This window comes from Nelumbo nucifera, chromosome 2 (assembly GCF_055504915.1).
Source record: "Nelumbo nucifera cultivar China Antique chromosome 2, China Antique-T2T, whole genome shotgun sequence".
In the NCBI taxonomy this organism is placed as follows: Eukaryota; Viridiplantae; Streptophyta; class Magnoliopsida; order Proteales; family Nelumbonaceae; genus Nelumbo; species Nelumbo nucifera.
The window spans coordinates 8,036,985-8,061,357 of NC_142650.1; the positions used below are offsets into that span (position 1 = coordinate 8,036,985).

Below are 24,373 nucleotides of genomic sequence, written 5' to 3' on the forward strand. Positions count from 1 at the left end.
AGAGATGGGATCATTCAAGGGTCATGTTCTGCCAGGGACGTTGTTTCTTCTGGTTGGGGTCTGGCACATACGGAGCTCGATGGTGAGGTACATGAAGAACCCTAAAGGGTTCAGAGTTAGGGTTTGGAACCCTGTACCGGGATTCGACGGGAGGTTCAAGTACACGGAGCTTTATGTGGTTGCAATCGGAGCTTTCGTCGACATGTGCATCGAGCTCCTGTACTCGACCCACCTCAACTCCTCAACTTCTTCGTTTATGGTGTCCTGAATCCTCAAGTTCTTCGAGCACTCTGGGATGCTTCTAATGTTCTTCATCTTTGGCGTCGTCGCTCTGCTTTCCGAAAAGACCAGGTCAGTCCCTCCTAACCTCGTTATTCGAGTAACTAACGGCGTGAAGCATCCCTCACAACTCCCACCATAGGGACTGTATAAGGATGAGCCTGCTTAATTTTAAACGAACAAATATGCTTTTCAAGTTTTAAGGCATCAAACTGAAAGCGACCAATCTCAATCCGCCTCTCTTGGAGATGGCACAAATGCACAATAACCCAGTAGGCCAGTACCCAGTACCCACGGCCTAATTGTATTTTACCCTTTAATAAAGGGTAAACTTGGAAAAAATGGAAAAAGGTAAAAAACACCCCAAAGGCCAAAAGTTTAGGGCTTCTTCGATCAAATCCAAACAGAGGGACCGAACTCAGAGGTGTTCTCTCTGTTTGTAAGACTGTAACTTCATTCTTCGATCAAGATATTCAACAAGAGGAAACGAATCAAACGATCAAGAAGGAACCGAAATCAAATCACAGGTCAGTCGTCCTCCTCTTTCCCCCTGTTGAAATCGGCGCTAGTGTAGGGTTTTCTTCAAGGTTCTCATACCAAAACTCTAGGTAGAGCTGATAATTGTTTAATAACTTTGAAGCCGAGTCACGGATTCCAAATCCGTCCCTTCCATCCGGGGTTTTATCCTCTCCGCAAGTGAATGGACATTCCTGCATGAGTAATTGGATTTAGGGTTTTGAACTGCGTGTTTTTTCTTCACTATTTTAGTTTATAAGATAATACGTGAAATTCAAAAAATGCTTGCTCGTGAATCGGGAGAACGAGTTTGAATATTGATTTTGCGGGATTGCTGTTTCGCATTGTCGAGTGGAGTTCATGCTTTGACAATTCCATATATCCCCAACGAGTTCCCTCGGCTCTTAGGGTGATTGTACACTTTTTCTCTTCTTAATAAAACAAGTTCCCACGGCTCTGAACGTAGGTAAGTCTGGGAGAACTTTCAATATACTGTTTAGGATAGGCATTATTTGAATGTTTCTTTGCTTCTTTTTCCTCTATAGTTTTCACCTGATGTCATCGGAGAACCTAGGGCAATTTTGTCTCTTTCGAAATTCTACGATTCTTTAACACTATATGAATTTTATTTTATTCTATATTGTTGGGAAAAGGTCAATGTACAGTTAATCGTATTGTTGGAGAGATAAAGAAGGGCCCTATACCAGTGGTTATAAATTGGAGTTTTCGAGATGTTAGTGTTAAACCGCAACGGCATCAACTTCATCAGCTGCATCTTTCCCTTGTGCGAGTGGCATCCTTTAGAATAGCAAAGCTGGTTGGGGCTTGATGCCATCTGCATCATTTTGTAAAGCAGGTAATTTATATCATTTCTTTTATTGTGCTAGAAATAAAATCTATGTTCCAGCCAAAAAAGGGAAGAAGAAAAACAGAAAGGAAAAGAAGTGAAGAGAAGACAACTATATGTGCCTCCAGGCATATGCATATAGAATATAATTGAATTAATTGGTCCAAAGCGGATAAATTTCTTTTTTGATTTTATGCTCTATCGATGACCTTGCTTCTATACTGTTCTATTTCAATGTATTCATTTTTTTTAAGACATAATCGCAGTTTGTAATGCACTAATTTGGATCTCTGTTGCATTTTCCTGGTCCAGGGATTTATATCTGTTCTTCATATTAGCAAAATTGTTGAAGTTCCTTATGTTTTCCAAGAGCTATTCTATTGCAAGGGCAACAGAAATGGGTTGCTGTAGTTGCTTTGGATTAATTAGGAAGCCCAAAAGATCTTTGAGGCCTGGTTCTGGATCAGCTAGTCAGGTTTCTCAGCAGTTTCTGTTGGATGATAGTTTAGAAGATATGGATGGTGCGCTATATGATGGTGAAACTACTAACACCTCACATGAAGGTGATGGTGAGTTCCAGAGCCACAATAAACGTTCTGAAGAGATTCTCATGTTTAGAATTCAAAATGGAATGATCTGCAGGGAAACCCCTGTGAAGGAGACTCATCAGCTTATACGCTCAGAGGTAAATGCACATACAAACTTGATACTTTTGAGGGGAAAATTTAGAATACTTCAAACATGGCTGTAGTGTATCCTGAAACCCGTACAGTCTTACAGCTCCCATGGGGTCAGTTATTTACTGTCTTGGATATATTCTCCTTTAGCTCAACTCTGACCATACTGGAGTCTGATTGTTGTTTGGGATGGAAACCATTCCTTTGTCAAATTGAAATTTTAAATCATGTTTGAATTATTGATTAGATAAGAATAAGTATGTAAAAGCAATCATGATAAGATAACCAGATTATTAGTTTAGGTCTTCTGTCTCTCTTATCCCTTTTATTGCCTGAGGTTATCCATCTGCTTAAACAGTGTATCCTTAAAATGGTGAGTTCCTGAATCCTGATGCCCATATATCAATTTTAACTAATGCTATTTCAATATGGATGAGCAAAATACAATACACCCTCCTAAGGTTGTTTGTAGTATGTTAGTCTACTCTTTGTCCCACCCAAGTTTTTTCTACAAGGTGTAATCCACTGAATTTTGGATGAATGAAAGGGAACAACTACTTTTTACTCATTTTTTTCTGTATTTCTAAATATTTTCCTGATGTTGACACTTACTATCAGTATTTCATGCCCCGGAGAGTGATGTTAACACTTACTATTAGTATTATCATCTCAAGAATCATAACTGAGATCTCATTTGTTATCGGTGATAAACTGCTTGTACAAAATCATTGAACTGAAGCATGAAGCTGTAGACTGTATTGCTGCTGCAGTTGAGGGTGTTTAAATAATCTGCAAATTGTCTGCATTCCATCACTTCTTCCCAATTTGCAACTTATTGTTTTATTATGCACAGAGAGATGTGGCCTTATATGCATGAATGTTTGGTTAATAGCATTTTTTTTTTGAATGCATTGCCAGGATGAAGATGGTAATAAGATGATCAATGAGTATGTTCGAGAGCGTAAGATTGGTTCTGGGAGTTATGGGAAAGTGGTAAACATAGTGCAAGTGGCTTGGCTTTATTCATTCACTTTTTCTGTATAAATAAGTCTCAAACTTTGACATGGTAATGTAACAGGTTCTATACCGAAGCACTATAGATGAAAAGCGCTATGCAATCAAGGTATTCTTTGTTGTTTAAAGTCTTTACCTGTTCTGTATCCTTTTTACTCATGTTTATGTGGTTTGAGCTTCACAAGTGTTTAGAAAAGTAGCTTTGCTGAGAGATTATGAGAGTCATTTTTCTTGTTGCTGTCAGTGTCTTATTTATGAAATTAGGTTCAGTTTCTTGTTTCAAATTACAATTATTTTGATTTATCTATTAAAATAGTTTGTTTTTAAGATGGAGTTGGGAGGTTTATCATGCTTACCAAACAAAGGTTTCCTTCCACATAACGTAGGTTAAAGCTTTGGAATGTCTAGATGTTGAAGTGGTATATTTGCTGCTTAGTCCACGCTAGATTTTCATATTTTAAAAATTTTATATGCAGGCCTTTCACAAGTCACATTTATTAAAGCTGCGGGTGGCACCTTCAGAAACTGCCATGTCTGATGTTCTTCGGGAGGTTTGTTCTTGACTTGCTGTTTGTTTTCTATGTTTTCTAGTTATCATGTTTAATACTTTATTTTTATTTGTGTTTACATTCTGATGAAGGTTTTGGATGCAAGTCTTCTTATTTTCATCTTCCTTTATCTTTGTGTTGTTCTGAATCTTCTCATTTGGTTGCTAACATGTTGGACAGCAGTTATCACTATTTATGTATCTTGTTTTGGTTTGGGCATCATGCATCTCTTAGAATCCCTCTTCTAAAGGGTTATGTTTGTTTTCTATGTTCAATACTTTATCTTAAAAAAAAAAGTAGGGATATGCTGGAATGTGAGCATTATGAGGATTCTCTCCCTAGACAAAATGAATTTGCAGTAAGGCTTCAATGCCTTCTCATTTCTTTGGTAAAACAAGAATATACCACCATTGATGAAGATTGGTTTGGTTTTACTTTGAGAAAGAATGCTATACATAGACATTCAGTGATTCAGATTTGTAAGTTGGCAGTTGGCACATGTCTGTAAGTTGGTTTGCAAGTTACAAGGGGCTTGTTAGATTCAGTATCTGATTCGTTTCCTGTATGTATTAGATTAATGTTTGATTGTGCTGAGTCAACGTACTTTGTCACCAAGTCCTAATCTGGTCATATGCTACCAAGAGAGAAGGATTGGGGACAGAATGGAAAAAATACAAAACAAATTTGTGCTACCTTAATCTCCCATCCCTTTCATGTTATTCTTGCTCCTTTTTAGTGAGGCCAAATCCTGAATTTATCTTCTTTACAAGAAGTGAGATAAAGGAAGGGGTTAGAGCAGAAAATAAATAATAAACTGATGTACCTAATATTTTGAAGACTTCTCGTGCCTTTTTTCCCTTATAAATTCTGATAAAGAAAAATTGGAGCAGAGATAAATCCATATCTATATATTTGTGCATGTTCTTTAAAATCACTACTGGTACAATTACAGTAGGATTACAATCACCCGCAACAGTATGGGACTGCATAAGCCCTACAACCAGGATAACAACTCAAGGAAATCAGCAAAATAGCACCCATTGCCACCTAAAAATGTTCTGGCCTTAAAATAACTCCCTTAGAGATGAGTCTTGGAAGCTTTTATCAATTGAAACCCAGGATCTAACTCTCCTCACCACCCTGCTAACCAGATTCTCCACTCTGAGAGCTCTATTTTCATATAATCTACTGTTCCTCTCCATCCACCTGGACCAAAAAATTGCTACTGGAATAATGGCCCTCACAGTCTTCCTTATTAGAAGGTCATCCACTCTCCAAGCATCAAGGAGTTCTTAGTTGTATATTTAGGCAGTTTTTTGTTGATCAGGATAGATGTACATAAGTTTCTCTGACTTCTATTTATTCTCAACTATGCTAAAAGGAAAACTAACAAAGTATTACTTTTTGTTAATATTTATCTTTCCTCATCTCACCAAGTCTGATTCCCATTGTGTGTCAAATTCTAAATCCTGCATTAAAGTTGTTGTAACAATATCGCAAACTAAGCTACTTGGAAGAAAATAAGAAAAGATCTTGAGAAATGCCTTTTGGTAGGGCCTGTTCTAGCTATCTGCAACTAAGCTCCTTAACAATTTGAACAAATAAATAAGGAATTCTTGTTGTTCAGACTAGAAGTTCAATGTCTACAGCTAGGCAGAATAACTCTCTAGGGAATGTTTTTTTTTTTGTTTTTTTAAATAAAACTTTAGGACTGTGGAGTAGGACCATATAAAGCAGAGTTTTACTTTAATGTAGCAAGATTTTATTGAAATTCCCCACATAGTAATATCATTCTCTTTTACATGATAATACAATATATGATCACACAATTTATGAAAAACACCATATATGTGTTTTTCTTATAAAAAACTTGGGTGGTAATTCATTGAATCAACTAAAAGTTATTTAGTTTCTTTTACCTTGCAGGTTTCAATCATGAAAATGCTGGATCATCCCAATATTGTCAATCTCATTGAGGTGATTGATGACCCAAACACAGATCACTTTTACATGGGTATTAATTGGAACTTTTCTCTTCTGGATATTTTTATTATCATAGCCTACTCTTTATTGATCTGTGTTAAGATATGTATTGCCTTTTACGAAAAAGGTAAGCCTTTTGTTTTGTAACAAAGTTTCTTTTCTCTTTTTTCTTTTTTTCCTGGTCAGTTCTTGAATATGTGGAAGGCAAATGGGTATGTGAAGGTTCTGGTCCTCCAGGTGGCATCGGGGAACAGAAAGCTAGGAAGTATTTGCGGGACATAGTAGCTGGGCTCATGTATCTCCATGCTCATGTATGACTTAACAGTCTGAGTGGGTTGTTTCATAGAAGTGATAAGGATCATAAACATCGCTTAAAACATACATACATGCATGCTTGTGCTTTATTTCTCTTGTGGTATGATGGACTGAATCTTCTTGGATATTGGTTGATATTTTTCTTCTTATTGCTTAAGTTTGGCAGCAGATCATTTCATTCCTTTTCATGGCTCCATGTCTGGTGTAGCCATAACAAGGTTATGATCCCTTTAGATCTACTGTTATATGTCTGGGTTTAGCCTTAAGTTATTAGGTGCTGTGCAACTTATCAAGTAGTTAAAACCTCTTATTAACTTAAGGGGGTATTCATTTATTTATTTTCGGTCTTGTAGCCAAGGGGGAATTATAAGTACGTCGTTATATTCTGTTTTACACTACTAAATGAAATTCTGTAATTTGTTGCTACTGCAAATTCTGTAGTCTGTTTTGCACTACTAAATGAAGTTCTCAAAAAGCTTCTATTCTGTTGACCTTTTGCTGCACCTATCCATCTGCCACGCTGTTTACAGAATGCTTCACCCAATAATACTTCCATACCCTTTGTTAAATGCCTCATTTCTTTTATGGCTTGCTTGTGCTGCCAGGTTGTTTGTCCTTTATTGATCATCCAACTCATTGCCACCTTTGAGTCTTCCACTACCATTAATATGCTAATATTCATTGTTCTGCTCATTCTCAATCCATGCAGGAGTGCTTGTGTCTCAGCCATTAGAATCTCTATGTGCAGCCAGTCCCAAGTATATTTATTGCTATTTTCATATTTTAAAAGCAGCTGTGAAAACAGCATTATGTATCCATTTATAGGTGGGACTCCATTGCATCTGAATCATCTTCTTCACCTTTGAGAAATGAGCCACTACTTGCCATCCTTTGAGTATGTCCAGTTTGTGTGTTAATTTGGCTCTTTTTTTTCTGGGTTAATTTGAGGTCGAAACTAAGTTTTATGATTTGTCTTTGTCTGGTTTTATATGTTGAGTTTATTGTTGATGATAAGAATTTAGCTTTAGGCTTAGGGTTGGAGTTCGTTGTTTCTTCTTCATATTTCTGATAACATTCATCTAGTTTTTGCTGCTTTTCTTTCTTTTTTTGGTACAAGATAATTAAGGAAAACATGGAAAGAAATAAGAAAACGTTGACGAATAACAATAATCTTAGGGTAAACCATCTTTTATCTATTAATTGTATATAATCTTCATAAAAATGTACGAGCTTCATTTGAAGCATAGAAAATCAGCATATTCATGAAAAGAGGGCTTGAGTTCTTTGTCTTGGGAAAAGAAGAAAAGAAAAGAAAGGATGAAAGAAGAAAAGGATGATGATGAACATAATCAATGTGTTGATTGGATAAAATTTTGTGTACTTCCATGCTTTCAATTCAAATTTTGAATTCTTTGAGAGCTCAAGGCAGTATACATGTTTACTGAACCCTAACAAATGAGAAAAATAATAAAAAGAAAGTAGTGTTAAACTGAATAGTTTTGTTTAATAATGTCTATTTTATTATTATAATCTTAAAAACTTAAGAATATAAAAGTATCCAAGAGCACCGTGTGAAAAAATATTGTGGTGATTAAGTGAGGTGATCCTCCATGAGTGCCCTATCACCTAGGTATTGCCTTGATGATCATGTTGATCAGTAAGGCAGATATGTTGGTCTTTATTGGTGAGTGGAAGGTAAGTGCCATTTGGAAAAGATCCGTTCCACCTAAAATTAGATTTGTTACAGGATACAGGAAAATTGGGAGTGAAACCCGTTGGTTCTCCTATTGATCCTAATCACAAGTTAAGTGATTGTCTAGGTAAATTCATCAAAGATGTGAAGCAATTTCAGAGGCTTGTAGGAACACTGCTATATCTCTCCATGACTTGGCCAGACATTGCTTATGTAGTGGGTGTTCTTAGTCAATTCATGCATGCCCCTAAGACCACCCACCTTGAAGCAGGTGAAAGAATTCTCAGATATCTTAAGAAATTCCTAGATGTAGGTTTATTGTTCCAAAAGCACAGACATTTGAAGGTGGAAGTGTATACTGATGCAAATTGGGCATGATCACTGGATGATAGAAAGTCTACCAGTGGCTATTGTACTTTGTGGGAGGAAACCTAGTCACTTGGAGAAGCAAAAAGCAGAATGTGGTGGCTAGATCTAGTGCTGAAGCTGAATATAAAGCAATATCTCATGGAGTGGCTAAAATAATGTGGCCTAAAAATCTATTGAGTGAGCTAGGATTTACAGGTGATGGACTTATGACTTTATATTGTGACAACAAGGTAGCCATAAGCATTGTTGCTAATCCAGTAGTGTATGATAGAACTAAGCATGTTGAGGTAAACAAGCATTTTATCAGAGAAAAGGTTGTCAAGGGGGAAGCGTGCACCCCCTATGTTAGGTTTGAAGATCAACTTGCGGAGATCTTTACAAAAGTGTTACATCATTTGCGGCACAATGATCTGTGTGACAAGTTGGGCATTATTGACATCTATGTCCCAACTTGAGGGGGAGTGTTAAAAGGCTATTTATAAGTTGTTTTCTTTGTTTTTTATTTCTGTTTGTGTCACTGGGGTACTATTGTAACTCCCCTCTTTTTATGTTATGTTTTGGTTGCCTTAATATAAATACCAAAAAGCTGGTGTCGTCAGCAACACTTCTTGCTCTTAGATCTCTCTTTTCTCCTCTCTTTCTCTCTTCTTTCTTCTCTTTTCTTCAGCTTCTGGACAAGAGGGGGATAAACCAAAACCCAACATAGAAGAACCAGTGTCCGATAGAAATCTTTGGTAGGGTGTCTGTAAAGAGATAGTGGAAAGTTATTAGAGGCTCCATAAGAATAATCTGGAAGGGAGTTAGCTATAGAGCATTGGAAGTATATCACAAGGTGTTTCTTTTATGGAAAATTGCCTACAATAGACTCACCTTGGAAAAGCTAGTGACCCCCATTCTTCTTTTCAAAATGAGGCAAATCAGTCCACCCTTGAGCTTCCCTAGGTATGCAAGTGAATTAGTGTTTTAAAACGCGGAGGCGTGATGCGAGGCGTTCCACTACCTAGAGGCGTGAGGCGTAGTTGAGAACGTGGGAGGCGTAAGCCACCCAAGCACAGGGAGGTGTAAGCCTTAAGTATGTATTTTTTTTTATAATTATAGTGGGCATAGTAATAAAAAATAGGTATTTTAAGCATACAAACATATATAACATTAAAATGACTTAATTTCAATCAATATTTTAGTTCTAAATCTCAAGTTTTCAACTTCAACTATCAATATAGCATAGTGAAAATGTGAAATACAATTCTTGGAAGTTGAAACATAGACCACAAAAAAACAAAACTCTAAGGGCTGAAACTCAATCAAAAGACTCTAAATCATCTTCTTCTAGAATAACAAAGGCATCATCATCTGCTTCAAGAGTTGCATCCACATCACATGGTTCATTTCTCCCTATTTCATCATCATCATCTTCATCCTCATCAATCAAATTTAATTCAAAACTCTTCCCTTTCTTTGTCCCTACAAACAAAATCCAATTGCAATGATCACCTCACTCAATAATCCTCAACTAGAAAATTAATTGGACACTAGAAGAATACAATCAATATACACTAATTATTAATTACTTTGAAATTCAGTAGCTTGAGCCTTTTGATTTCTACGGTCAAATGTATTGTTGCCACCATCACTTGAGCCCCTCTTTCTTCCACTTGATCCTTCTTTGTTGGTAGGGGTTGTTGGCTCTACTAAATTTGTATCTGCATCTTCAACCACCTCAACTGCGGCAATTTCAAGGCCCAAAGAGTCATTATCCACCCAAGGATTAGTTGGAAGAACTGGATCCTCAATTTCAGTAATCCATTCATCATCCTCCTCCACATGTGTCAAAATGGGATCAATACTTGTACTTGCCCTCCTCTTCATGTTTCTTGCCTTCAACTTCATATTATACATCACAAAAACTAAAGCATTTAACCTTTGTTGCTCCAATTTGTTTCTCTTTTTTGTGTGTATCTAGTACAAAGACAAAATATATATTATTAAAAACATTAACAAAAAAACAACTATTTCATAAAAACATAAAAACAAAATAAGAAAATAAATAATAACTTGCTCGAAGGTGCTCCAGTTTCTTTTACAACCAGAAGCACTACATGTAAGAGTCAAACCGTGCCCACCAATCAAAGGTGCTCCAGTTAACTCTGGTGTTTGGGTTCCAAACCGTGCCCACCAATTAGCTACAAAAATATCATTTAACAAGACATTAGTAAAGCTTTACAATTATCCAAAAAAAAAAAGAATTATGCATAGTTGCATACTAATTATCAAACAAATAAATCACTTACCAGGAGATCGCCTCTTCCTCGTATCGATTGCCATGTCACAACCAAAATCTCCTAGTGCTTTATCATACATACCCAACTAGCAATCTGCTAGGGCACGCTCATGCCTATTAGGAATCATCCTTTTCATGCATCAAAATAATCCCTCTCCTATTTCACGATCATTCGAAAAATTTGGCTCATAGCGTAGCTGTGGGTTTAAATAATAGCCTGCTGCATGAAGAGGGACATGAAGTTGAGGGGTCCATCTTTCATCAATCTTATTCCAAATAGGCATGTATTTTCTCTTTATCCCACCACAAGCAAATGCAATTTGCTCCTTTGCTGAATCCATCATTTCATATAAATAAGGCATTGAGGGTCTTACTTCATAATCAACTTCTTTCAACACTGCAACTATTGGCAAAGTGGTCTTTACACAAAATGACACCTGAGGCCAAAATCTGCTATCAAACATTATAGTTTGTTTTGCCTTGACACCCTTAGGATGCTTACTCTAATGGCTCCCATTCCACTTTTCACAAGCAAACATTGATTGAAGAGGTTGCTTCTGTTTCTAAATGCTTTGCAATGTCAAGTAAGCAGTGGCAAACTGAGTAATTGCTGGACGTAAAAGCTCTCGGTTTTTTGTGAAACTCATCAAGTTTAAAACCCATCCATGGCGGTAAATAAATTTTGTAATCTGCTTTGCCTTCTCAGTTGTTTCATTAAAAACTTTCATCTTCCCAATGGACTCTAACATTAAATCTATACAATGTGCAGCACAAGGAGTCCAATACAATTTTGTGATCTTTTCCATCAACTTTTTTCCAGCAAGCATATAACTTGAATGATTATCTGTGATTACTTGAACCACATTATCCTCTCCCACTTCTTTAACATCATCAAGATATTTAAATAGCAGCTCACCATCTTTAATTGAATCAGATGCATCAATAGATTTCAAAAACATTGTCCCTTTTGGACTATTAACAAGAAAATTAATAATGGACCTATTTTTTCCATCAGTTCATTCATCAGATGAAACAAATTGATCCATTGGGCCTACTGGTCGTGGTGAAAATGATTGTGGAGTGACTGGAGTCCCACTTCCACTCTGGCTTCCACTTCCACTTCCCACAATAAACTCCTCAAATCTAGGCTTAGGAGCCATACAACTCCCATGTTGAGAAGTCATAGGTGTCCGATTGAACCTCCCAACATTAGCCACAAAATCAAATTTCTTTTTCTCCACTTCAAATTCGGTAAGTGCATTTCTACATCTTAATTTTACCTCTTCAGGGCATTGTTTGCACTCACTCATTCCATGTTTGGTACCGGCGAAATGACGTTTTAATCGGTTTATACCTCATGTGCATAGTTTACTACAAAATGCACAATAAATATAACCTTTTTTCCCCTCCTCTTCTTTAACATATTCCCAAGCAAAATCCTTTCAAGACATTCTAGGATCTTGAAGAAATATGGATCAAAGAAAAGATCAAAATATCAAATTGCAGCACTTAATTAAATTAAAAAAAAAGAGTATTAGTTAAAATTCACAAATTATAATTTCTATCATTCTCTTCAAATTTCTACTTCCTATGAGCATTCAGTTTTTACTTTCTACAATTCACAAGTATCAAATTCAAAAGAAGCAAAATTTATCAAATTCAACACTGCAAAAATTTGAAGGCTGAACTGCTGAACTGATGAAGTTACAGCCAGCAGTTGGGTCTTGTCCAGTTGGCCTATTCGGTCCATTAAACATAGCTGTGCGGCATAATTTATTCATGCAGCTCTGTTCAAGAAGGCTGAAACAGAGCTACTAAAATCAAGAAAAAAAAGGAAACAAAGAAAAAAAAAAGAAATGGAGAACATAACAACTAACCGTTGAAGCTTAGTATCCAAAAAAACCGTTGCAGCTTTGTCACAGTTCACAACCGCCCAAGTTGGCCTGTTGGTCCAACAGCTCCAAGCCTCCAACCTCTCTTCGATTGCAATTGAAAATAGAATAAAAAAATAAGACCACATTTGAGAAATTTCAGGTTGCTCGAAGAAGAAGAAAGAAGTTGCAGGTTGCAAAGTGCAGAAGAAGAAATTGCAGGTTGCTCGAACTTGCAGGTTGCAGAGTGCGGAAGAAGGGAAAACTCGAAGTTGAAGGTTGGAACTTGAAACCGAGTGAGTCTTGTTCTTCGCAGTTCGCAGTTCACACATGCATAGTTCAGAGTCTTCAGACTTCAGAGTTCTCTTTCGAGCCCTAATGTTTGGGTTAGAACATAACCGAAAGAGGGATATTTCCCCCTCTTTTACACTTAAAAGATGAGATTGTATACAATGGGGACAATGATATAATCGTGGCCCCACCAATTAGAACATAAAAACTTAAAAACAATTAATCTGTAAATGTTTAAAAATGCCACACGTGGGAGGCGTAAGTCTCTTTCCAAAGGCGTGCTAGAAGCGTATGCCTCCTTGGAAGCGTACGCCTCTGTCCATGCCTTTGTACATGAGGCATACGTCTCAAAGGTCTGACTGCTTCTATCATGTGCCTCTGGGCGTTTTGGGGGTGCCTCGCCTTTTAGAAGGCGCGCCTCCAGGCGTATGCCTCCCACGCCTTTTAGAACATTGAAATGAATTTGGGTTTGGCTAATGATTCATGTGTTATATTTGTAGTTTGTATTCTAGGTCCCCAGACTGTCCAAAAGCTACTAGATTCACTTGCTGAGAAGGAAGAGATAGGAGGAGAATTTGGGTCCCTTTCTGAGGAGGAAAGAGGGAGAAGAAATTAGTGAGGACTTCGACACCGATTCTAGAGCAGGTGAAGGGAGGGAAGAGGTAGGAGTTGAATGTAAAGAGAGGGTAGAAGATTTATTGGCTGAACTTGTGGGAAAGCTTGGGTGCAAATTAAAGAACCTAGATGAAATGGAAGCATTCCTAAAAGTGAAGGGAGATGGGAAGGCTAGGAAGAAAAAATTGAGGCTAAAAGATAAGATTGGATGTGAGACTTACTTTAGAGAAAGAGACCCAACTATTGTCTACTTCCTAATAGATGTGCTCTTTGTAAAGCTGACGGGGAATCTGGCTACCACCTCATGGTCTCTTGTAAGGTTGCTAAAACTGTTTGGGAGTGGGTTTTCTCCCGTTTTGGGTGTTCTTGGTATCCTCCGGAGACTGTCCAAGGTTTGTTTTCTCCTCCTTTTTTCAGTTGGCTTAGGAAGCGAGGGAAGACTATGTGTAGGTGTATTAGGGCAACAGTATGCTAGTCATTGTGGGAAGAAAGAAACTCACGCATTTTTTCCGACATGGAAAGAACATTGGAAGAATTGTTAGATCAAATCCTTTTAAGGGCTGTCCACTGGCTAAAATCTATGGAGTTGTTTTCAGATTCTCCTGTGGACGACTTGCTAAGAAACTGGAAAGAGATTGCTTCCATTGCTAGATGCAAGAGGACTCTTTGTCTGTTTTGGTCCCCTCCCCCCTCGGGCTTTATAAAGCTGAATTTTGATGGCAGCAGTGTAAGGAATCCAGGGCCCTCTGGGATTGGAGGAGTCTTCAGGAATGAGGACGGGATTGTTATTGCTTTATTCTCTGGCCCTATTGGAGAAGGTGACTCTGTTAGGGCTGAGATAGAGGATAGTGGTCATTGAGATTCAGTACAGTTGGGTGAAGAGGAGTGCCAACTCATTTGCGGATGGGTTGACCAAGCAAGGAGTGATCAGGGAGTCTGTTTTTTGGGCTAGTTTTTAATCTTTCTTCTTTTCATTCCCTTTGTTTTTTGTTTTTGGGGAGCTAAGTTATTTTATCTCCCCTTTTGTGTCCATATTCCCTCTTTTCTTTTAATTTAATGAAGATGGTGTTATTGATAAAAAAAAAGATAAGATTGGATGTGGAGATGCATTAGAGCTGCTATATGCTAGACGGTCTAGAAGGAAAGGAATCAAAGGATATTTCATAATAAAGAAAGGAGTTTCAGTGCAATTTGGATGGGGTTACAGTTAGAGTGCTACACCGGGTGAAATCCTTGATATTATTTGAGGGTATTTCAACAGGTATGCTGCTTAACAATTGGGGGGAAGTGTGGCTAAATCAACACCAAGGAAAGACTCCTTCCCCAGCGTGGTCTCCACAAGCTGAAGGATTTGTTAAATTAAATTTTGACGGAAGCAGTGAAGGTAACCAAGGACCTTCAGGTATTGGAGGCGTTTTTAGGACTGTGGAAGGACAAGTTTTGGCACTTTTTTTTGAGTTAGTGGTTGGAGGAGACTCTCTCAGAGCATAGGTCTTGGCTGTGTTGGAAGGAGTAAGAAGAGCAAAAGAATCAAATGTTCGAAACCTAATCATTGAAGGCGACTCCAAGGTAGTTATTAGATGGCTGAACAAGGAAGAGAATGAACTTGGGGAATATGCAAATGAAAAAAAAGGAATTTAAGTGGCTGTCAAAGGGTATGGTCGTAAGGTTTCAATGGGTTAAAAGGAGTGCTAACTCATTTGTTGATGCCTTAGCTAAACAGGGGGTGGGAAGGACTTGGTCATTGTGGGCATATTTGTTATCTTTGTTTGTACTTTTCTGACCTTGGGGAGGGCTAAGAGAGTTCATCCCTTCTTTTGTATGCTATATTCAATTTTATATCTTAATTAATAAAATTCTGGTTATTGATAAAAAAATGTGGAAGGTGGTAAGGAATTCAGTGAAAGGAAGGGTAGAAAAAGAGGGAATATGTAAAAGAGTGCAAGGGGAACAAGATTCACATGTTAAGAATGAAGATTATAAACCAAAATGTTTGGGGGTTTGGGAGTGTGAGAAAGAGAGCCCTAATAAAAGAGTTGCTTAGGAAAGAGAACCCATACATAGTTCTTATTTGAGAATCTAAACTTTTGATGTTTGACAACAAGTGGGCTAGGAGTGTTTGGAGGGCCAGGGGTACAAGTTGGGCTATGTCTCCATCTTGGGGATCTTTAGGGAGTATTGTGATCCAAGGTTCAAAATATCGGGCGTATCGGGCCAATCGATACACATTTTGGTTACTTTTTTTTTTTATTTTTTTTTTCGCAACCGGTTCAGGGAGGCCGGTTTAGGTCTCCTCTACCCCCTGAACCGGTCAGACCTCTGATACACCCATTGTAGGGACGTATTGGAGGGGTCTCGGAATGATACGTATCGGCCGATACGAGACGATACATGTCAATACCTTGAACCTTGTTGTGATCCTTCGGAGGAATGATGTGGTGCAAGGAGTAGAACAATTGGTAGAGAATTCACAGTTTCAAATAAGTTCCAACAGTTGGATGATGGGTTTGAATGGGTTCTGACAAACATTTATGGCCCTAATGGATATAGGGAGAGGAATGAAATGTGGGAAGAACTGTGAGAAATATGGGGACTGTGGAAAGGTCCATAGTGTATAGGTGGGAACTTTAATGTAATAAGGTTTGTGGAGTTCAATAAGTTGAGGCAAAGAGTTACAAGTTACAACCAACATGTTTGATGAGTTGTAAACTCTTGTGAGCTTAAGGAATTTCCTCTCTTGCATAAGAACTTCACGTGGTCCAATCTCTAGATCAACCTGATTTGCTCTAAACTTGATAGATTTCTTTTCGTAGTGGACTGGGAGAATTATTAGGAAGATTTGAACCCGAGGGTCTTGCCTAGAATAACTTCTGATCATTGACCAATTTCCTTGTTGGCTTGTCCAATGATGATCCAAGGGGAAGGGGTCCGACTCTGTTTAGTTTTGAGAACATGTGTCTCTATCATCTAGGATTTAAAGAAAAAGTTAAGGAGTGGTGGGGAGAGAGTAATCTGAGGATAAAATGGGAGGGTATGAAATTTCATCACAAACTAAAGCTTTGAAGGCCGAAATAAAGGATTGGAACATTTGGCAGTTTGGGAGATTAGAAGAGAGAGAGAGCAAGAGGTAATTGATCACATTGAGCTTTTGGATGAGAAAGAAGAAGGAACCTTTAGAGAAAATGATAAGCTAGAGAGAGATATTAAGGAAGCAATTGGAGGATATTCTATTCAAGGAAGAAATAAGTTGGAGACAAAAAATTTGGGCACAAATGGTTAAAGGGGATAGAAATACAAAATTTTTCCATGCATTAGCAAATGATAGAAGGAGAAAGAGTTTTATATCAAAACTAGAGATGGAGTATCTAGTAGTTACTCAACAAAGTGAAATTGCCGGAGCCTTTGTGGAACATTTCAAATTCATTTTTAGGAGACCCTTGAGTGAGAAATTAAGGTTAGAAGGGATAGGTTGGCCAAGATTATTGGGTGACGACAAGGTTTGGCTAGAAAGGAAATTTGATTTGGAGGAAATAAAGGAAGTGGTCTTTTTGATGGATAGAGCAAAAGCACCAGGTCCAAATGGGTTTGTAATGGATTTTTACCAAGATTATTGGGACATTCTATTGATCAAAAAAGAAAAGAAAAAAAGATGATATCCCAAGGGTCTTTAATGAGATAGTTGAAATAGGAGTGTAATAAATCCAGGGCTGAATTCCACTTTCATGGCTTTGATTCCTAAAAACCGGGTGCAAATCATCCAAGAGAACTTAGACCCATTAGCTTAGTAAATAGCTTGTATAAAATCATTAGAAAGGTGCTTTCCAGTAGGTTTAAATCTGCTTCCTACTGTAATCTCCTCAAATCAAGAATCATTTGTAAAGAATAGGCAAATTATTGATGAAACCCTATTGCTAATGTGAGTGTGGAAGAGATGAAGTGAAAGGCCTATGACCTGGTGAACTAGGGGTTTCTATTGTAAATGTTGAGGAACTATGGGTTCAGAGATAAGTGGTGCAAGTGAATTCAAGAATGTATTACAACTTGCCACTACTCTCTCTTGGTGAATGGGCCTGTAGTGGATCATTCTCTAGCTATCAGAGGAATTAGACAAGGTCACCCTCTTTCCCCTTTCTTGTTTATCGTAGTGGCTAATGTATGACGGAAGCTAATCTAGAGAACAAGTTATAAAATTTTATTTTGTGAGGTGGAAAGTAGGAAAGGATAGAGTGCCCCTCAACCATTTGCAATTTATGGATGTTACAATTTTATTTTGTGAGGGTGATGATATCAGAGAAATTTGAGGGTGGCATTGCAATTGTTTGAGCAGATGTCAAATTGAAAATTCAATTTTAACAAGAGTTGTGTAGTGGGGGTGAACATGGAAAAAAGGGAGATGTCGGTCTGTGCATTAATTTTGGGTTGTGAAGTTGCCCAATGACCAATGAATTACTTGGGGTTACCTTTTGGTGATAACCCGGAAAATTTAAACTTTGGAATCCTATAATGGACAAATTTACAAAGAGACTAGCCTTTTGGAAAAGGAACTTTTTATCATTGGGCGGCTGAATTACCCTAATCAAATCAACTCAGGCCAACCTGCCTGTTACTTCCTCTTGGTGTTTAAAAATCCAGCAAAGGTTTGTAGAAGGCTAGAGAAATTTATTTGAGATTTTCTGTGGTAACTAGGGGAGTAAAGAAAGGACCATAGAGTTAGATGGGAGGTTGTGAGTAGTATGAATTTTGGTGGCTTAGGAATCGGGAACATTTAGAAGAGGAATATGGCTTTACTAGGGAAATGGTTGTAGAGGTTGCCGATGGACAAGGATGAATTGTGGGCAAAGGTGATTCCCAGCATTCATGGACTGGTGGTTTAGGGCTGGGATGCGAGAGTACAGGATCAAGCTACTTTTGCTGCCCCTTGGAAGTCTATACATGCCATTCTTCCTTTATTCGTTCCCTTTATTAGGTATAATCCTTGTTTTGGAAATCTGGTAAAGTTTTGGGAACATGTCTGGGTGGGGAGTTCACCATTAAAAGATCAGTTTTCTTCTTTGTTCCCCATTTTCAACTACAAAAACGAGACTGTTTCCACTGTTTTACCTTCTTCTGATTTGGGTCTTGAGATTGAATGGGATTTGGGCTTCAGGAGGGGAGTCAGAGACTCAAATTTGGACAACGTTTTGGCTTTGCTACAATTTCTACAAAGGGTTTTCTTGGATCCTTCTAAGGTGGACTGTCAGATTTGGACTCTTTCCTCTTCTGGTGCCTTGTCTTTTTTTTTTCAAAGCCTTATTTCAACCTGCTGATAGTTTAGGGCAACCTTTTCCTGTTAAGGAAGTTTGGGTAAACTGATTCCTCCCAAGGATTGGGGCCTTCTGCTGGGAAGTTTTCTTGGGAAAAATAAACACTGTGATCTACTTCAAAAGAAATAGCCTTTTTGACACTTATCTCCTAATTGGTGCATTCCTTGTAAAGCTGATGGTGAGTCCTGCTATCACTTGTTAGTCTCCTGCCCTTTTACTTCTATTTGGGATTGGGTTCTTTCTTTGTTTGGTCGTAAGTGGACTCCATCAAGTGCGCAAGGCCTTTTTGGGTAGTAGCTGGACAAAGAAGAGGGGAAGAGTGTTGTGGAGATGCGCAAGAGCTGCGGATTGTTGGACAATTTGGGAGAAAAGGAATCAACGATTATTTGCTGAAAAAGAGAGGAGCAGAGAGAGAATTACTGAGGCAACCACTTCTAGGGTGACCCATTGGGTGAAATCTTTGGCATTGCTGAATAGCAAGAAGTGGCAGCATCATCCCCTAGTAGGAGTATTTCATATCCCATGTGGACTTCACCAGTGGAAGATTTCATAAAATTGAACTTCGATGGCAGCAGTGAAGGTAACCCTGGACCTGCAGGGATAGGGGGAATGTTTGGGAGTGAGGAAGGTGTAGTCAATGCTCTTTTTTTCAGGCCCCATTGGAGTTGGGGACTCACTCCAAGCTGAGATTATGGCCTTTTTGATGGGTGCAAAAGAGCTAAGGAACTAAACATTAGTTGGTTGGTCATTGAAGGAGACTCCAAAAGTGGTAATAGGGTGGGTGGCTAGAAAAGGAGGTTGATGGTATGCCATACATTAATGTAAGTAGAAATTTCAAGTGGCTGACTCGGAGAATGGAAGTGAGATTGCAGTGGGTTAAAAAGGTGTGGCACATCAGTGATGTGCATTTTTTCTCACATTAATATATATATATATATTTTTTTTCCGTTGCTGATAAAAAAGAGAAGGGATATTGAGGTCCAAGAGGGTTTTTCTAATGGTTCCTATAAAAGCATTGTGAACACACTTTTTATTTTCTGTATTTGATGAACATATTTCTTTGAAAATCTCTTCCTGTGGATTCAAGTGTTGTCTCGACAGTAATGAGGTGTTGATCTTGATTGCTCTCACGCGTTACTGCTATGTTATTCCAGCTGCCAATTGCCTTGTTTTTTCATTGATGAATCATTTATAATGTCTGCCAAAGCTCAATTTCCTTGACAATCCTTATTTCAACTCATTGTTTTTGTTTTTTTTTTTTTTTGAAAAAAAGGTAAGGTAATTTTATTGCTGGAAATATAGCATACAAACCCGAAAGGAACCAGAAATAGTTCACCCCCAGATATACCACTCTAAAATCCCACAATCCAGCTAAATATTGTATCATTTCTCTCTGACCAGATAGTACTGATCACTTCTGCCTGAATAAGCCTCCAAATGTACTGATCATTTCTAAATATTTTATTTCAACTCATTGATGTTGTTGGATCTTGATCTTTTAACTTTTGTTAAATCAACAGAATATAGTGCATGGGGACATTAAGCCTGATAATCTTTTGGTCACAAGCACTGGTATGGTGAAGATAGGAGACTTCAGTGTTAGTCAGGTGTTTGAGGTAATAATGTTTTGCTCTTGAATTTGTTCTCAATACTGCGTAGACTCTCTCTTTCTCTCTCTCTCCCTCTCAAAGCTTAGTTGGGGTTTGAGGTGGACCCTGCCTAGAATATATTGATAAACTATTACATGTACAACCCTTGCCCCTAGGTAACATTGGATAAGATGGATATATGCTCAATGGAAAAGAAGGAAATAGTATATTGCATCAAATAGTAACTTTTCTTATGTTATAAATTACAAGTTGTCAAACCATCAGAAAAAAATAGTGACTTATGTTTGGAAAGACACCATTGAAAAGTATTATTAAGCTGGTTAACATGACACTCGTCACATTGTTGGCATTATGTGTTTAATGCATTAATTCTTCTCAATTCTCTTTGACTTTTTTACTTTTTATTGCATCCCTTTATTTGGCATAAATCCAATGTGACTTTTTTTGTTTACTTCAATCTGCATAGATTTGCATATGATATGAGGTTTTCAGGATGCTATGGCTAGTGTATCTAGCCAGAGGTCTATACCTCAGGGATGCTATTTTGGTAAATGAGGTTTTAAGGATTATATAAATGCTTAATAAGCGGCTGGTGTAGTAATAATGTCATGTCATATATCTCAGTCTAGGTATTACAGAATACGAATACCTGATATAAATGTTGTTTGATTCAGAAAACTTAATTAAAAGTCGATAAAACTGTTGAATCTGAATAATTGAAGATTTTTAACTTTAGTGTTGAACTTCAGGAATTTGGTTTTTCATGTTATGACCAATTAATTCCTTTTTGAAAGTTATGAAAACCCGCAAACCTAAGAATTAAGGTCTACCTCTTTTCTAATCCCTGTTGTTACAGTGGTGCATTTATTGTTCTATCCCAAGCACATAGATATGGTGTTGCAGGTAGGTTAACACTTTATTCTGTTTTATCTGCAGGATGATAATGATGAGCTTAGGCGATCTCCTGGGACTCCTGTTTTTACGGCACCTGAATGCTGTTTAGGTGAGTTATTCTGCCAAATTAGCTTTTTGTCAGAACATGAAAGAATTGTACTCTGGTTATATTGATATTTTTATCTGTGATGGACTTGTCATTTGCAAGAAACAGGTCTAACCTACCATGGTAAAGCTGCAGATACATGGGCCTTGGGTGTTACTTTGTATTGTATGGTGATTGGTTATTACCCGTTTCTTGGTGACACACTACAAGATACATATGACAAGGTGTCTTGGTTACTGTTTCACTGTTTTCCGGTTCTCTCTTTCAGTAGTCCAGCTATTATTATCTGTTTTAACATATATTTCTCTCCATCTTGTTTAGATTGTTAAAAAACCTTTATCCATCCCAGAGGGCATCAACCCCCAGCTGAGGAACTTGTTAGAAGGACTTCTCTGCAAAGGCCTGTTTACTCTCCTTTGGCACCTGCAACTCCAATTACTGATAAAAAATGCATCTAGAACTCCAATTTTCGAGTTGATGTTTTTTGTTAGCAGTGTCATATGTTATCGGTTCATCTCTATTGTGCTCTTCTATGATTTTATTGATTATCCTATGTATTGCAGATCCACAACACAGGTTGACTTTGGAAGCTGTGGAACAACATCCATGGGTGATAGGAGAAGATGGACCAATCCCTCGGTATATCTGCCGGTGCAAGCGAACTAGCTTTTCAGAGGGAAAAATCTGATGGGAAAGGAGATGCTGACATGACTAGTACTGACTGAACCTGCCATATGGGTGAGATTGTTTTGTACAGAAGAAAAGTCGGAGATTTTATACTCAGTTTACCTTCATCTTGGGGAAGAAGGGGGAAGTTTTGGGTTTTCTATTAACCTTTCTTTTTTGTTTGGGGGTGGGGGGATGGGGATTGGAGCTGGTTTTTGCGAGGAAGTTTTAAGATTCAAGGGAGATAAGGGAATGTTGACCATTTGGCTTTGAGATGAAAAATTTTCCCCTTGAGGCAAGTGCCATAAATTTTAAGTTTGGTTTTGCTGAGGAACCTGGTTATTTTGTAACTTTGACCTTTCAATGTTTGGTTAATACAACATAACGAGAAACAGGAAGGGGTGGAGGGAACAAGTGGTGTTGATTGTACATTTGCTTCCTTCATTGGCCGTCAAATATGCGATGGCTCTTCATGTTGTACCTTTGTAATATACAGGCCTTGTGGGTATATGTATGAAGATTGTCATCGCGAGATTATTTCATTGTATGTAGAAAGCAGGTGAAGATGCTTGTTGGACATGTAAATGAAACGATTCCTTTGGTTCTATAAACGGTGAGAGGGCTCAGTTGTTGAAGCTATGCCATGTTTTTTATGGGATATCTGAAAAGTACACCCAATACCATGCATGGTCTTAACCAAGGCGTATCGGCCGTTTTGATATCTTTTGTTTTACATTTCTTTTTTTAAATTTTTTTTCAAAACTGGTTCAGGGGGGATGGTTTAGGATTCCACCCCTTTGAACCGGTCAGACCCCTGATATACTCACTGTAGGGGCATATACGAGCTGGTACTTTGAACCTTGGTCTTAACTTAAGACAACTTTTTCTTTCTTTGCCAACACAGGTGAAAGATTCGGTAGATTGATTGGCATAATCACCAGATCAGAGATAGCTCTTGGCATCAGGTGGTTGGTTGAACCGTTGAACTGTTCACGAGTTACACACTAAGATTGTGTTTGTTAGTGTGTGCGTTTTTTTGGCGTGATTTGCCAAAAACAAAACGCCCACCGGGTGTGTATTGCATTTATATGTTTGGTATTGTTTGTGGCATGTTGGCATTGAAGTAGGCGTTTCCCCAATGCTTCATTTTAGTAACCGTCTATTTATACTATTCTTTTTTTTTTTTTTTTATTTCTTGTAATTGTGATTCAGTGCCACACCGGCTCTAGCCGCTCTACATCAGGTAGCTTTTGGGAGCCACGGTTAGGTGATACAGGAAACATTATTTTTAGTTCTTTACCTAATGAGTTGGGCAAGATTTTGTAGGCATGGGTGTTTATTACCGTTTATATGAAAAATGACCATACCAAACAGTTATTTTTCGCCCAAGAAATGCCCATGCCGAGCTTGATTCGTTGTGGTGCCATTTATTTAAAAAATGACAAAGGGGCCAATTGTTTTCTAAATATGTATGTAAATTTTTGAAAGCCATTACTTTACGTTTCAATGTCTGATTGAGTCGATGTTTTTATTATTATTATTATTTTTTATTTTGGATAACTTTTCGAATGCGTTTGATAGGCTTCTTGTGTTGCTAATTTTGTGAAAACACCATTTCTTACACCTTAAATTGTAATTTTTAATATTTTTACAAATTAAAAATTAAAAATTAAAAATGAGAAAATATAATTAATATAGGTAAAACACAAAAAAAAACTCCCCTTAAATTTTTGACAATCATAAAAACCTCCCTATAGTTTCATTTTAGTAAAAAACTCCCCTGAAGTTTTTAAGAAATCAACAAAAACAGCCCCTTCTATGAATAACGCAGATGGAAAATTAGTTTGCATATGTTTTTACTAAAATATCCCCGTCAACCTGTTATCCTCTTTTCCTTTCCCACCCTCCTCTTTATCCTCTTTTCCTGTCCAACTCCATTGTTTGAAGAGAGGGAAGCTCTTTCATTCTTTCATCCAAACTCCATCAAAAGCACCTTTCGATCTTTCTTCTCAATCTCGATAGCAACTATCATGGCATTCTGCTCTCACTCACTCCTTGGGACAAGCACTGTATTCTCTTGTAATTCCTGTTCTGTGCCCAGTGTAGAGATGCATAGACGGCTGGTGGAGGCATAATGAGCTCAAGCGAGGGATTTGTTCTGCTTTGCATTGGAGATTAGTTAGAGAGCGCCATCAACATCAGTGCAGCAGTAGGGTGGTACTTGGAAGTTGGGAGGAACAAGACTATTTCAATGGCTGTGGGGGAGTTGTTCTCCAGCTTGTCCAACCTAGAATAGAGATGGAAGGGGTTTCTTCCAGCCTTTTGTTTGTTGTTGCTTTTTAATGGTTTTGGGAGAGATTCTCGGACCTGATGGTTGTTGGCCTTGTAGCAAACACATGGGCTAGTTCCTGATTTTAGGGTGGATTAATGTTGAATGAAACGGTATGCTGATTTCTTATTCAGCTATAAACTTGTCACTGAGTTGGCAGTCAATCTGT

At 37.9% G+C, this 24,373-nt stretch overlaps 1 protein-coding gene across 1 annotated transcript; it reads left to right on the plus strand.

Moving 5' to 3' along the window:
* The first annotated feature begins 421 nt into the window (after window positions 1–421).
* LOC104594834 (serine/threonine-protein kinase GRIK1) lies at window positions 422–22,514 on the plus strand. Its single transcript, XM_019197300.2, is given in 14 exon segments — window positions 422–806; window positions 1,449–1,651; window positions 1,955–2,327; window positions 3,238–3,312; window positions 3,398–3,442; window positions 3,810–3,884; window positions 5,808–5,895; window positions 6,051–6,175; window positions 20,120–20,215; window positions 21,146–21,212; window positions 21,318–21,433; window positions 21,531–21,609; window positions 21,773–21,876; window positions 21,878–22,514. Coding segments are annotated over 12 exon segments (1,254 nt in total). The 5' UTR covers window positions 422–806; window positions 1,449–1,651; window positions 1,955–2,000; the 3' UTR covers window positions 21,935–22,514.
* Window positions 22,515–24,373: the final 1,859 nt, after the last annotated feature.